Source organism: Phodopus roborovskii, unplaced genomic scaffold (genome assembly GCF_943737965.1).
Source record: "Phodopus roborovskii unplaced genomic scaffold, PHOROB, whole genome shotgun sequence".
NCBI classification, from domain to species: domain Eukaryota; kingdom Metazoa; phylum Chordata; class Mammalia; order Rodentia; family Cricetidae; genus Phodopus; species Phodopus roborovskii.
The window spans coordinates 53083580-53098634 of NW_026126511.1; the positions used below are offsets into that span (position 1 = coordinate 53083580).

Here is a 15055-nt window from a genome sequence, read left to right on the forward strand (position 1 = left end):
GAAGGGCTTCTGTTAAGTTTTCCAAACTTGCATTGCATCTTTTAGATTCCCTAACTGCAAAAATATGGAGCATATCAGTGTTATTGAGAAGGAGGTATGATTTTCTTAGAAATGAAGGAAAAGAACAGAGGAGGATTGGTAGGAAATGGTGACTTGATCTACCCCAAATGTGAGAGGTGGGTTATAAGACAGATCTGAAGAATGGGAGGTGAAACAATGAGGAAAGGTAGAACCCATAACGGCATAGGCACAATAGGACAGGATGGTAAAAATAGCAACAAAACACAACTGCGCTGTGGACTCCGGGACATTCATCATCCTTAGATATCCATTTGCCCAAGGTCAGTTTGCAGGCCGTCTCTTCTCCACCTAGAAGACTAAGTATGACTTTCTTGACTTGCTGCAATGAAACTTGAACTCCCCTAGCTTTCAGCATAGTCTACTCAGAGCCCCCCCCCCCGCCCCCCGCCCCTGGAATTTGCAGAACATCAAAGTAATGACTGAGGCAGCTGTTGCTCCCAAGGCTTCCAAGAAACCCTTTACAGCTCTGCTGGGCTCAAGGAGGGAAAGGGCTCTGGCCTCCACAGGTTGCAGAGTTACCGAACTAGGTTGATTTTAAGGAAAAAATCTTTGCTTGCTGCAGATTGGAAAGAAAATAGCCAGGGTCTGGCAATGTTCCACTTAGGTTTGTTTCCTAAATCTGAAGAAATTAAGAGATGATTCACCTTGAGGGTCTATCTGCTCATGGGCTGAGTAAATCTGTTTCTCAGTGCTACTCCAGGGACCACCAGATGAACCTGGATTTGGGGGAGCATCAGTACATGAGCAACTGCAGCATCCCTTGAGATGACTGGTGGCATGGTGGTTTTTACAGTCTTATTTAAACACTGGAGGGGCAGCCACAAGCACTGGCCTTGTGACAACAACACAGTCATTTTTCAGCATAACTAAGTAAGGGCTAGTCATCAAGTGCAGCCACCCACTTTTGGCATTTAATCAATCGCATATATTTTTAATTCCAAGAAAGATGAAACTGTAGAACATAAATGAGCAGCTAGAAACGTAAAGTTCAATGTTAACACCTAGAAGGCAAATGCCAATTAAGAATGTTGGAATGTGTTTTATCCCTCTGCGAATAAACTCCCCTGCTTCAACTCCCTAGGGACCTCATAATAGCAAAGTTCATTGTAACTTTTAGTAATTGTTTTTTTATTAAAATAGAAAGAGTACAGTATAAACTTTAGCAACCAGGCTAAGTAGGCATTAAAGGCCCTGGGATCCAACCACAATGCGTAATGTCATTCCTTTGGGAAAGGACTCTAAGTGCTCAATAACTACCTTACAAATAGACTTTAGGATCATAGTGCACTTGAGAATAAGGAACTGCGTGCAATGGCAATGCCTTCCATTGATTTGCCTGAGAATGGCACCAACGGGACCTATATTCTTCCATACATGTGTGGTGAACTCAGCTAGTCTGGGCTTGATCAAAGATTATTGCTGAGTAGACACAGAGAGCATGAGAGTTAAAAACAAGGCATAGCCTGGAGAGAGTTAAGGGGAGAGCTGGGATGATAGAGCTGCAGATGTGTGAGAAGTTTGTAATCTCCAAGGTAAAGGTGGTATCGTAAATGGATAGAGCAGGGAGAGGCCGAAATAGAAAATGAGCTGAAGCTACAGGCAAGAAGGGCACAAGGTAAGAAGAAATATTGAAGAACCAAAATTTTTAAAGGAAAATACAACTAAACGTGTCCCTGAAAGGAAAGCTCGATAGACTATGAGGAAGTCAAACAGATACCTAAGACTTGAATTTTTCCATAGACATTAATGGGAAACATTTAGAATCAATGCCTAACTATATCCGTTCATTTCTGAGTTGAGCATATTCATAGTGCACTTGCTTTGACTTAGTATGGGCAGAGGTTGGCAAAAGGAGTTAATGACTTCATCAAGCTTGCAAGTTAGTGTAACTATAGCCAACCACAAACATGAAGCAGAGCAAGGTATCGAGACAGGCCATATCTGTGGTGACACACAGAATGCTCAAGGGAGAGGCTTGTCTGTCTTCATCTTTACTTTTGTATACCCCTCATCTCTTTTTAGACTTGCCATCCTGGTTGCACTGTAAGATTCACAAGAGTAGATTACATAAAGTGTGTATGTCTGTGTCATGTTGTTTTTATTATTTAGGTAGAATGGAAGCTTGTCTGATGAGTAGATATGATTAGTTGTTTAAAATAGGGTTTAGCTCACATAACTTGAACTAACATGACTGATTTCTTTGCTTGAGAAAGTTGTGCATGCTCTTTAATTTTGTGAGAAAATTCATGGCCAATAGAATACAAAATGTGAAACATCTTAGTAGTGTTTGGATCTCTCTTTAGAAACGGTATCTAATATATATGTGCAGTTTGATGTTTAATGGAGCCATGGGATGCCACTATTCACTTTTACATGTATCCCAGCTGCAGCAGCTTTGTCCTATCTTCCCACACTGTATTAATGACTGCTATGTGTGAATGTGTCTATTGAAGTTCGTATGCTGGAAATTTAATCCCTGGTAATAGTGTTGGAAGCTGGTGCCTGACAATAGGTAATTGTGGATGGGTTAATGCTGCATAGAAGAACTTAAGGCTTTAAGTTCTTTCCCTCCCTCCCTCCTTCTATCCCTTCCTCCTCCTTCCCTCCATCCCTCTCTTTCTCTTTCTGTCCCCATTGCCCTTCTACCATGGAAGGCTTATCATCCAATGCTGGCCTCTTAATCTTGGATTTTGAGCCTGTATCCCCATGAGCTAATAAGTTTCTGTTCATTATAGACTTTATAGACTGAAGTATCCTGCAGGCTCTGTAGCTCCTTATGCATGCAGTTTTCTCCCATACACTATGCAAGCATCGATGGTAGAAGTCTTCATTGGAAGGCCTTTCCCAACACTCAGCATAGTAACAGCATTGCTCCTCCAGTCACTGTGACCTCTTGGTGCTGAGCTTGTTTCATACAAGTGTGTCTCTGATGACAAGAACTCTGGAGTTCACACCCTGAGCAGCTGCCTTTTGGATTAGTCAGCTCTTTCTATTATAGTAAAACCGCCATGGGCCCTGAGGTTAGTACAGGCATTCGCTTCATGCTTCTGGGGGCTGAAAAGTCAAGATCAAGATGAGATGCTGGTTTGCAGATCACTGTCATCTTGTTGTGTCTTTCACATGGTGGGAAAGTGGAAGAGGAAAAAAAGGAAACAAGAGGAGAGGAGCGGAGGAGAAGAGAAGGGAGGGGAGGGGAGAGGAGAGGAGAGAAGGGGAGAGGATGGAGAAGAGGGGAGTGGAGAGGGAGGGGGAGAGCAGGAGAGAGGAGGGAAAGGGGAAGAAAGGCAAACACACTTTCTCCTATTGCCCTACACTAATCCTATCACAAGACTCCACCCTGTGATATGACCACACCCTCCAGGCTCTGCTTTATAACAGAGCTTTTATTTAGTAATTTGGGAGGATTCAGGGAATACCTTTATGGTTAAGACCTTTGCTTCCCGAGTTGTAAGACGGGAAGAGACTCTCAAGAAGAGTGGGTGTGAGTGCTGCTCTGTTCCAGGGCCTCAGCTGGCCTGGAAACTCCAGGACTTTTTCAGGCCTTGTCTTTTGATTGCCTGGGGAAGGAAGGTTGTACACATCTGAGAATCATAGATTTCCAGGCATTGTGTCTTAGCCCAGACCTAGTGACTTATGATCAAAAGAAATGTATTTGGCTCGTGACTTTATGGGCTGGGAAATCCTAGTTTGAGGGCTGCATTTGACAAAGGCCTTTGTCTTAGTTAGGTTTCTATCGCTGTGATAAAACACTATGCCCAAAACAACTTGGGGAGGAAAGGGATTCATTCCTTCAGCTTATGTGACATAATCACCAATGGAAGTCAGGCTAGGAGCTCAAAGCAGCAGCCAGAGGCAGGAACTGAAGTGGAAGGCACGGGGGAGTGCTCCTTACCATCCTGCTCCTCATGCCTTGCTCAGCCTGATTTCTTACATCCAGGACCATCAGCCCCAGGATGGCACAGCCCACAGTAATCTGTGGCCTCTCACATAGTCATCCGTGAAGAAAATGCCCATAAGCTTGCTCACAGCCCAATCTAGTGGGGGCATATTCTCAACTGAAGTCCTCTCTTCTCCAATTACTGGCTCATGTCAAGTTGTTGCAAAAACTAGCCTGCATGGTCTTCTTGCTGTCTTCCTAATTAGAAAACTGGGTGGAACAGACATAGAAGAATGAATTGCTCTTTAAAAACACTCACTCTTGCAATATTTCCATCACTTCATTCTGGGGACAGTAACCTGATGACCCTTAGGTCCCACCTTTCCATACTGCTGTATTGGGATGAGGTTCCTATGTGAACTTTGAGGACACATTCAAACCATGGTGCCACCTTTCTGTCATCTTCCTACTGCTCATTCTTGTTCTGAAAACACCCTCCTTCTTCCAGCCCAAGATCTGCACCACCCACCCCACCTACTGTGCTGATAGTGTTCAGCAGCCAAAGCTGGGGCCTCTGCCAACAATGGTGAAAGGCTACTAGTGTCTAGTCTGTCCTCACACACAATCTAGAAACAACCCAAACATGAAAGCAATCTTCCCTAATCCACTCTCCCCAATGTCTCTATGTATGTTGTACCTTCATATGAAAGCTGGGACCTCTGTATCTCAGGGAATTTTAGTCATCAGCCTTTTCCCTCTTGGACATGTCCATGGAGCAGTCACTGGAATGGAAGGCACTGAGCTAGACTGTGGTCTGCTGAAGCAATAGGACCATATCCCGTAAGTAGTATAGTCTCAGGAGGGTTTCTGTCATGCATGAATAGACCCCTGGCAGAATAGACCCCTGTCTTGTCAAGCCAGCTCTTAGCAAAGTGGAATAGTTTTTATTCTGCTAAGGCCAGGTTGTTTCCATAGATAAATATAGATGCTTCCTGGCTGGAGAGGCGGCTTAGTGGTTAAGAGTATTGACTGCTTTCCCAAAGGACCCTATTTCCATTCCCAGCACCCACATGGCAGCTCACAACTGTTTGTAACTCCAGTTCCAGGAGATCCAGCACCCTCATACAGACATACATGTAGGAAAAACACCAGTGCACATAACATAAAAATGCATAAGTCATTTAGACTCAGAATGGTAGAACTGGGGATTAAAGGCATCAAGTTTTATTTCTAATAGAGGTCAGTGTAACTTTGACAGGCATGCCTTGTTCTATTAATCATCCACCTCTCATTACAGTGGCAAAGCCCTCAGTGGTGGCATTTATTCACTGTCATGTGTGTTTTCCTCAATATAAGACATTCCTCGTGACTAAATGGTAGGAGTACATTCAGTATTAACTGGGTGCCAAACCCAAGCTCAGTTCCTTATTTGGGTCAGCTCACTTGTTCATAACTAAAGTGCTGGGGAGTATTCCTAGCCTCATTTTATACATGAAGAAGTGGCACTTGAAAGAGGTGAAGTCTCTTGCCCAATGTCAAAGAGGTGGTAAGTGTGCAGTTTGGACTAGAGCAAACTAAGTTATATTGATTTCTATTAAAAAAAAAAAGATGTCCAGCCATCGTGAACAGTTCCAGATCACATACCCTTACAAACCTTTCTGCATCTTGGTATCTTATTGAGTATGAAAACTGGGCAGAGAGACAGTACAAGCAGTTTCTCACTGTTGGTAGCCATGAGCTTCAGTGTAATGAGGGGGAAGATGCCTGTCTGTTAAACTTCAAAACCACACTTTAGATTACCATAAGGCAAATTACATGAAAATGTGGCTTGGTAGACAAAAGATCCTTTGTCCAGAAAGAGTCATTTTAGTGTAGTTTTGTACTTTCTGAACAAACATCAGTTGCATTTTTAATCTGCCAAAAGGTACATTCTTATACTTGAGTGCATACATTCTTCCATACGAGGACATCTTTTATTAATTATGGGGATGACTTTCATGCTTGCCTGTAACAATAGACACCTCACAGTGTTTGTTTAGGCTGGTGGCAGTGGTTTGGTTGGTATGAGCAGTTTAATTTCCTTAAACAGTTTCTTCCATGTGAGAATGAACAGCTCATTTCTTATATCCTTGATACATTGAGATAACGGTATCATCTGAAGTAGATGTGCAAGTTAATCTTCTTGTAAACATATTTTGGGGCTGTTTAAGCTTTATCTTGTGCAAACTGAGACATGTTAGTAGTTGTCCTATAAGGTCTGATAATGCTTTTTTTTTTAAATGTGTATTTTGTTGAGTTTCCTTTGTAAAGAGCATTAAAAGAATGTATATGTATATATGTACATAATTATACACACATAATATATATACATACATACATACATACATACATATATATGAGAGAGAGAGAAAGAGAGTCCCACTGGGGAAGAGATTTGCATCACTAGACGGCACACTTCAGCCAGGCCAGATCATTGTGAATATCATAGGGTCTCTCACTCTCAAACAGCCACAGAGGGCATGCCAGTGACTGTCCCAAATGGAACTGTGTGTTTTTCCTTGTCTCATCTTCTCATTTCAAGGAACTTGAAGTTCCCCTTGTATGTATGAAGCCCACAGACATCATCCTCTCCCTTTTTTCAGGCAACAAGGGCTGCCATCACTCAGCACTGCACAGACCTTGGAAATTTGCTGGGCAAAGAGAATGATGTGGCCCTCATCATCGATGGCCACACCCTGAAGTATGCGCTCTCCTTTGAAGTTCGCAGAAGTTTCCTGGACCTGGCGCTGTCGTGTAAAGCTGTCATCTGCTGCAGGTGAGAACGCTTAGGTTGTGCCCAATCCATGATCTTGATGCATCTGTGCCGTGGGCTTCTGGAGGAGTCAATGAACACGAATTATAGGCTTCAAATTCTGTGTTAAGTATAGAAAAGGCTAAACAAAATCATAAGTTTATCCAAGCAGTAAGTAGCTCTCAAACTTTTATTCCTTTTCACTGGTGGGATGGTGGCATGCACATTCAGGGTAGGCCTTCCCTCCCCACTTAAAGCTCTTTGAAAATACCTCCACAGACACACCCAAATACATGCTCAATTATGGCAACAAATGTCTCTTAACCTAGTCAAACTGACAATTAGAATCATCTATGACACCACCCATCCAGAAGTCCTCATTGGCTCTCTATAGAATCTGAGAAGAGTTTTGAGGGTGGATGTTGCTAACATTCCACTGACTGCACATAACCTGGAGTTCCACTCTGATAGAGATTTGAAAGTCAGAATTATAAAAATAATCTACTAGGATGGTAAATGGCCCATGACATCCGAAAGAGGGGAAAGCATGCTAGGATTCCTGTCTTCTGTAATTTCTCATTGTATCTAAGATGCTGAGTTGCTAAGTGGGTGGGACCTGTCTCCTACGAGTTCTTCAACACTGGCATTTATTATTGTTCTACCTGTTCTACAAGTGCTGGCCACTCACTTCTGCCCGCTGCCTACATTATTCATCAAGATGCAGTCCCTAGCATGTCGGTGACTAAAGCAAACAGTAGCACCAGGGACAACCGGAAACTGCAACTCAAAGCCAACAGGGTAGCCTCTTATAGAGGCTTTCACGAGACAATCAAAATGTGTCCATCTGGGTTTCCAGAGGAGAACCAAACAGGCCTGCAGACTGCAGGAATAGGCTCCAGCCTAGCCAGTTGCTCTATGCTAAAGAAAAGACCAGGTCCTCCTGTTACTTAGGCTACCTTCACCTGGCTTTGTGTGTCGCACAGGTGCAAACCTTAGGCTGGCATCAGAAAGAGCTCAAACTGCAATAGGCACTGAGAGCCAATTTCAAGTTAAATACAGTGACCATCTCCTACACAGAAGTGTTCATCAGAAAGACCTGAGGTGGTTTCCAGCTTCCCTGCTCTCGTTTCTTGGCTGGTGTCACACTTCTGATTCAAAACTGGCAACAACAAAAACTGAACACACACTTTATAGACAAAGTACTCGGTTGTTTCACCTGTGTTCAGAACTGTAAGCCAGATTTCACATGTGACTTTAAGAATAAAGATGGCCTTACTTCTCACTTTCTATGTTTAAAATATAATCATTTTTAGTTACTCTTTTTTTCTAAATACAGAAGAAAAAGTTGGAGGGTTTTTTAAGAGTAATTTTCTGGGAAATCATTATATATTTTCTTATTAATATGTATTTGTAGATGGTTGAATATTGTATAAGAATTATAATCTAATGTAAGAATTCCTTCAAACTAAGACAGATTTAAGTAGTGGAAAGATGAATCTTACCCCCCCCCCCAACACACACACACACACAGGTCCCCAATGAGCCCAGACACCCCCAAAGATCTCACCTCTAAGCTGGAAATGTCCTTGTATTCCGAGGGCAGTGGCCCCATAAAACCATCCTTCAACCAGACACACGGGACTGTGACTGTAGGCCCAGCTACTGAGAAAACCAAGGCAGGAGGATTGCTTGAGCCTGAGACATCAAGACAGTCTGTAGAAGAGAGCAAAACCCCATCTCAGTCTTAGGTCCCCTAACGGTGCTTTCTGGGCGTTCAAGTGTGCCTGCTGCAACTGATACACGCTCAAATGCCCATTCCATAATGTTTAGGTAAATGGGAATAAATTAGCCTATATTATTTATATAGTTTTTGACCTTGAAAGTCTATTGCCTATTTTGATTAAATTATGCTCAATTTTGCTAATTACAGTTTGCTGTGCTCCAGTATTTTCTATGTTAAAAATTTTAACAGGCTCCTTTGCAGTCATCAGGATAGGTGCCATTCAGTTTCTAATGGGGAGTCTTAGCTGCCACTGCTTTGTTTGTTGACCTGTAAACTTCCACCCGAGACAACTGCAGTTGTAAGTTTAACATTGGCATTGTACATTTTGGGTGTTTTGGGAGAATTGAAGATGTGTGGCCTCTGCTCTTCAGGGTGTCTTGGAGTGTTGGTGTTAATGCTTAGCATCTGCCTAGCACCGTAGTTCTTGGGCTCAGGCCCTCAGTGAGGCTGTGGAATCCCACACTTCCATTTGTTACAAGCACTTGGCATGTTCACTTTTTCATTTGACTTCTAGTTCCTTTTAGTATTTGTTGTTGATGGTTTGTCCTGTTCTGTTCCCCTGTTGCTTTGATGGAACACTAACCAAAGGCCACCTGGCTGGGGGAAAGGGGTTTATTTGGCTTACAGGTCACAACTGATCATCATGGGAAGCCAAAGCAGGAGCTTGAAACAGGGACTGAAGCAGAGCCCATGGAAGAATGGTGTTTAATCACTTGTAGTTTTTTCCTTTTTTAAAAATTTAAATTAGAAACAATCTTTTATATGTCAATCCCAGTTCCCTCTCCCTCCCCTCCTCATCTGCCTCCACCAACCCCCTATCCTATCCCCTTTCTACTCCCCAGGGAGGGTGAGGCCTTCATTGGGGAATCTTCAAAGTCTGTCATATCATTTAGAGCAGGGCATAGGCCCTCCCCCATGTATTTAGGCTGAGAGAGTGTCCCTCTATGTGGAATGGGCTCCTTGAGTCCATTTGTATACTAGGGATAAATACTGGTCCATTACTAGAGGCCCCATAGACTGCCCAGTCCTCCTAAATAACACTTATGTTTAGGGGGTCTGGGTTGGTTCTATGCTTGTTTCCCAGCTATCAGACTGGGGTCCATGAGTTCCCCCTTGTGCAGGTCAGCTGTTTATGTGGGATTCTCCAGCCTGGTTTTGACCACTTTGCTCATCACTCCTCCTCCCTCTCTGCAACTGGATTCCAGGAGTTTGGCTCAGTGTTTAGCTGTGGGTGTCTGTTTCTGCTTCCATCAGCTACTAGATGAAGGCTCTAGGATAGTATATAAGGTAGTCGTCAGTCTCAGTATCAGGGAAGGGAATTTAAGGTAGCCTCTCCACTATTGTTTAGATCATTAGTTGGGGTCATCCTTGTAGACCTCTGGACATTTCCCTAGTGCCAGATTTCTCTTTAAACCTATAATGGCTCCCTCTATTATGGTATCTCTTTTCTTGCTTGTATCTTTTATACAACCCAGGATCACTTGCCCAGGGGTATCACACCCACAGTGGGCTGGGCTCTCCCCATCAATCATTAATCAAGCAAACACCCCATAGACTTGCGCACAAGCCAATCGGAGGCAATTCCTCACCTGAGGGCCTCTCTTTCCAGTTGACTCTAGTTTGTGTCAAGTTCACAAAAACTAACTATCACATGGTTTCTCCTTCTTAAAAATTATTATTGTCATTATTGAGTGTGTGAGTGAGACAGGGATGAGTGGTTGCTTGTGCCCCAGTGCACCTCTGAAGGTCAAAGGATAAATCCTTCGAGTCCGTTCTCTCCCACCTTTACCTGGGTTCTGGAGCTGGAACTCGGGTTGCTAGGCTTGTGCATTGAGCAGGTGAGCCATCTTGCTGGCCACTGATGGTTCCTCCCTTAGGCGATTTCTTCTATTACTGTGACATCTCTACAATCTCCCTATATATCCCACCATGTCCGCTGTATTTCTGGAAGCCTTTGGTTGTTTTTCAAGTCTTTGGATGTGGGGCCTGTCACAGCCTCATCTTCTCATCTTCGCCCTGTGTGCATCCCTCTTCTTGGTATCAGCTTTACAGAGAAATTTACAGGAAGAGGCACATGGGGGTGAGGGTGGGGGTAGTGTTCCAGTGTAAATGTGCCAAATGATGAAGCAATTCTATTCCTGGAAATAGACACAAAAGAATTCGAAACAGGTACTCAGACAAATACTCAGACAAAACATGTATTTATAGCCTTTGTTTACAGCATTGTTCACAACGACTGTGTGGACAGCTCAGATGTCCATCAGTTCACAAATGGATTAAAAAAATGAGGTCTATCTCTACAATAGTATTCAGCCATAGAAAGAAATGAGGCAGTGGAACAGGCTGCAATGTGAAGAACTCCAAAACCATGCCTGGCAAAGGGGGCCAATTGCAAAAGAGATGGTATATGGTGTTATTCCAGCCCTATGGAATATTCAGAGTAGACAAACCCATAAAGCTAAGCAGCTAGAAGCAAGAAAGAGGGAAGGTGCTTCATGCCTGCAGGCCTGGCTTTTGAAGATGGGGAAATGCTCTAGAACTACATGCAAAAGATGGTTGTGTTGTGACTATGCTAAACACCATGAGATGTTTAATCTTTATTGTGGTTAGTTTTCTAAAAATTTGTTTACATGTGGGTGTGGGACATGTGCACACACCACACGAATGTGGGTGCCTGCAGGGGGCATCTCATCCCATGTAGTTATGGGCAGTTGTGAGCCACTCAACAGAGGTAGGAAGACAGACACAGGTTTTCTGGGAGAACAGCAAGGATCTTAGCCATGGAGCCATCTCTCCTGGAAGGGTGAATTTTGTGTTCTGTGGATTTTATCTCAATAAGATTTTTACATGTGTGAATAAAAGAATTTACCTCATTAAATTTCACTGAATTAAAAGAATGAAATATACGTCAAGTGAAAAAAAAAGATTCCTAGGTCATCCTCCCCCACCCCCAAGAGCAAGGAACCTGAACCTGAGAACTTTACAAGCCACTAAGAGATTGATGGGCAGTCAGGACCAAGACTGACAGCTTCTCCAGCTGGCTTGCACATAAGATCCCCACCCCACCCCTCACTGAGCCCTGGCTCATTGGTGTCCCAGACTTTTTCATAACTGCATACTTAGGCTAAACCTGTATCAGTAGTATTGGGTTTGTCACCTCTGCCTATATATCTATTCTTATAGTATCTACTGGTCCTCAGAGTTACTATCCCCCCTTGGTGGCTCCACTCTCCACTCCATTGTGAGAGCCATTTGTTTGTTGACATCGGTTGATATGGCTTCATACACATGCTAGGGACCTTTTGTAAGACCGAGACACGTGCACACATTATGAAATTGAGATCAGAAATTCAAGTCATTTCATTTGTCAGTCCTTTATAAGCATCACCTTTGTTTTTCAAATAAATAAATAAAAGCCTCAAAAAAGTATGATCTTGCACATGGTCTGAGATAGCAAGAAAAATGCTAGCATTTCTGACTAATGCCAGGGCCTATCTAGCTGGCTGTGCCTGTTACTTCAGTCACGCATGCATAATGCTATCAATATTCACAGTTTCACTAACAGTTTGCCTAGGTTAGGACTCTCCCCTTCTAGTTTTAGAAGATTTGTGGTTCTCCAGAGGGAGAATGTTGTGTAGAAAATGTGTAAGCCATTTTCAATGTGTGCAAGAAGGACTTCTCTGTTTTCTCTCTCCCCCCTTTCCCCTTTTCTTTGAAGCTCTTTGTTTTTGTCAAAATGGAAATAAATTTCATAGCATAGACTAGTGGGGGGTGAGCAGACTTTTGACCTCTTGGGAGCATTCAGAAATGCTAAGTGACTGTGTCTCATCAGGAAGAGAGTCATGAAAGGCTCATCAGTGTCTCCCATGTGAGGAAGTTAGCAATGGCCCCTCCACAGACCCCTGCAAGTGCAGGTGACGATGGCGGCCCCTCAACAGTGCCTAGTTAGCAAGTATGATTTATGACGTTAAGTATCTGGGCAGGAGATGAAGTGGAGACGAGGTCCACAGTGGGGTCGGCACTGGATGTGCATGGTAAGTATAGCCACGGTCATCATTTATATTCTTGGATGTGTTTAGACTTCGGTCTCTCAGGACAGATTTCAAAGTGAACATGTGAAACCTGGTGTGAAGCCACCGAAGAGAAACAAGAGTGAGAGGCAAAGGGTGCACTGTATATCTTTTCCTCCCTACGAATTATTTATAGATCTCATAGAAAAGGAAATTAGCAAATAGAGATAAAATGGAAACAGCATTCACAAAAGCACCACCAACCATCAATTTACTCTTAAGAGTTGGTGCTGTGATCTGGACTCTGCCTGTGAAAATATGTTTGCTTGCAAGGTGGGCAGAGTGGACCACAGATGCAAATTCAAAGTGTTATGAGGTAGTAATATAAACCATGTTTGTAAGAGACTGAATAATAAGATTGGAGTGTAGCTCAGAGGTAAAATGCCATACTACCTAGTGTGTTTGAGGCCCTGGGTTCAACACACACACACACACACACACACACACACACACACACACACACTATTGAATAGTATTTCATTATTATGAACAGGTGCTGTAAAGATTTTTTCACAGCTATACTTTTATGTGAGAATTTCCATTAGATGATGAGTCCAAGGGTAAGCAACCTGGAAATGTTTAACAAAATTTGCACCCTTTGCCTGAGAAAGTGAAGGATTTAGCGTAAGAGAGGTGCCAGTAGCTTTGTCTTTGTTGGGGATTCTGAACCCCAGTTTTGTGACAAGATAGATATAGGTACAGATTAGGTATAGATATGGATGTAGATATAGACATGTGTGTATTTTGTGTGTGATGTGTGTGCACACATATATGTATAGATGTGTATATGCTATATGTGTATGCCAAGCAAGATGTGTGTGCATGTGAACCCACCACCACACAAAAATAAAGCAATAGTCTAAAAAGAAAAGTCAACACATGCTGCTGTACTGAGCAGAGGTGGCCAGCTTTGAATAGTTCAGGCAAGCCTCATTCTCACAGCTTCTATCATGTTCTGGACTCAAGCCTGTCACTCACTGGGCCTAACTTTGATTATGTAGAAATGGCTTTTCCCTTGGACTCTTCCATTTAGCTTTTCACATTAATGACTACAGCTTGATAGCAGGAAGTTGGAGCTCAAGGCATTTTGTGTGTGGTATCCTTCAGCCTTCAAGTGACATGCAGAATCATGTCAAAGCACAGTAATTAGAATTGTATCACCAATTGTGTTTTCATTGGCCTCCATGTTGGTAGGGATCCAGTCACACACTTGCAAAAATAAAACTTTCCTTTGGTGTCTTTCATGACGTGACTGCTCAGCAGTGCATACCTCCAGCTGTATGCTCGATTCCTGGTTGCATTTCAAGTCAAAGAGCATTATTAACTTGTCCAGGCTGCACACCTTCCTATAGACTGTTTGTGCTGTGGCTTAGCATATTTTCAGATTTGTTGATTGCATGCAATTAAGGTGGAATTCTTAACTTGCTTTCTTTTTTCATTTAGCACTAACACAGTGTTATTTGTGTGGTTAAGGTAATTTTTCTCCATCTTTGCTAGTTTTGATAGTCTTCTGAGGATGAGTGCTCTCAGATGTATTGTTTCTTGAATAAAAACCACTTCTAAAGTCTGAGAATTTTGAAAATATTTTCCCGGTATACTTTACCAGACTGAAAATCACACTGATGTGTGTGTATTGGTCTATTCAAACATGATCCATTTAAGCCGCAGTAGGAACCTGAATAGCTTCCACCATGCAATATTAATTCAAACTAGGAAGAGGGAAGGATTTCTAAGTCATTATGTCTGATGCTGAAAATAAAAAGTATTGTTTTAGGTCTAAAGATAACATGTTTATAAAGGAAGGATTATTTTAATATCAAATAATTCATATACCTAATGCTTAATACCAACACTCTACAAGATCAACTTTTGATTATTAGGGATTTTAGCTCCCCTCAAACCAAACATTATGGGTTTGGGGTGTTTTGTTCCAGGTGTGTGTGTGTGTGTGTGTGTGTGTGTGTGAATCTTGGGAGGTTTAACCCAGGTTTTGTATGTGCAGTGAACTGTTCCCACCCAGCCCTGCCTACCCCTGTCAGAAAAGTTATACACTGTTACTGTATAGAACTCAGAGGAAAACTAGAAACCACTTAGCATGTTGACTTGGTTGCTTATTTGTTGACCTGGGCAGAGCTATCATATAGCTGACAAAGAAATGGACAATTAGTGTAAATGGAGAATTGGAGAGGCTTTTATGAAAATCAAGGGTCACCAGTGAGGGGGCAGTGGATACTCCAGGGCGAGCCTGACCCTTGGAGATGAGCGGTACTGCTAGGGAAACAGGCCGGGAGACCTCTGCTTGCTGGCTTTGGAAATTGCTGTTACTTTCCTTTCTGTGTTGGTAGGAAACCTAGTTTCCTGGGCAGAAGGCCCTCAGGTGACTGTGGCAACTGGGTTTCCACACTGAAGCAGGGTCTAGTAGAACAAGGGAATCCTTGAAGCCCTTTTCTGGA

The 15055-nt window shown here is 42.8% G+C and overlaps 1 protein-coding gene across 3 annotated transcripts in view; it reads left to right on the top strand.

Moving 5' to 3' along the window:
* Positions 1–15055, top strand: part of Atp8a2 (ATPase phospholipid transporting 8A2) — a 515396-nt gene that overhangs the window by 260026 nt on the left and 240315 nt on the right. For all 3 annotated transcript variants that reach the window (XM_051195581.1, XM_051195585.1, XM_051195582.1), the window contains exon 25: positions 6601–6773. In XM_051195581.1, coding sequence (XP_051051538.1) covers positions 6601–6773 — 173 coding nt within the window. The remainder of the gene's footprint in view (positions 1–6600; positions 6774–15055) is intronic.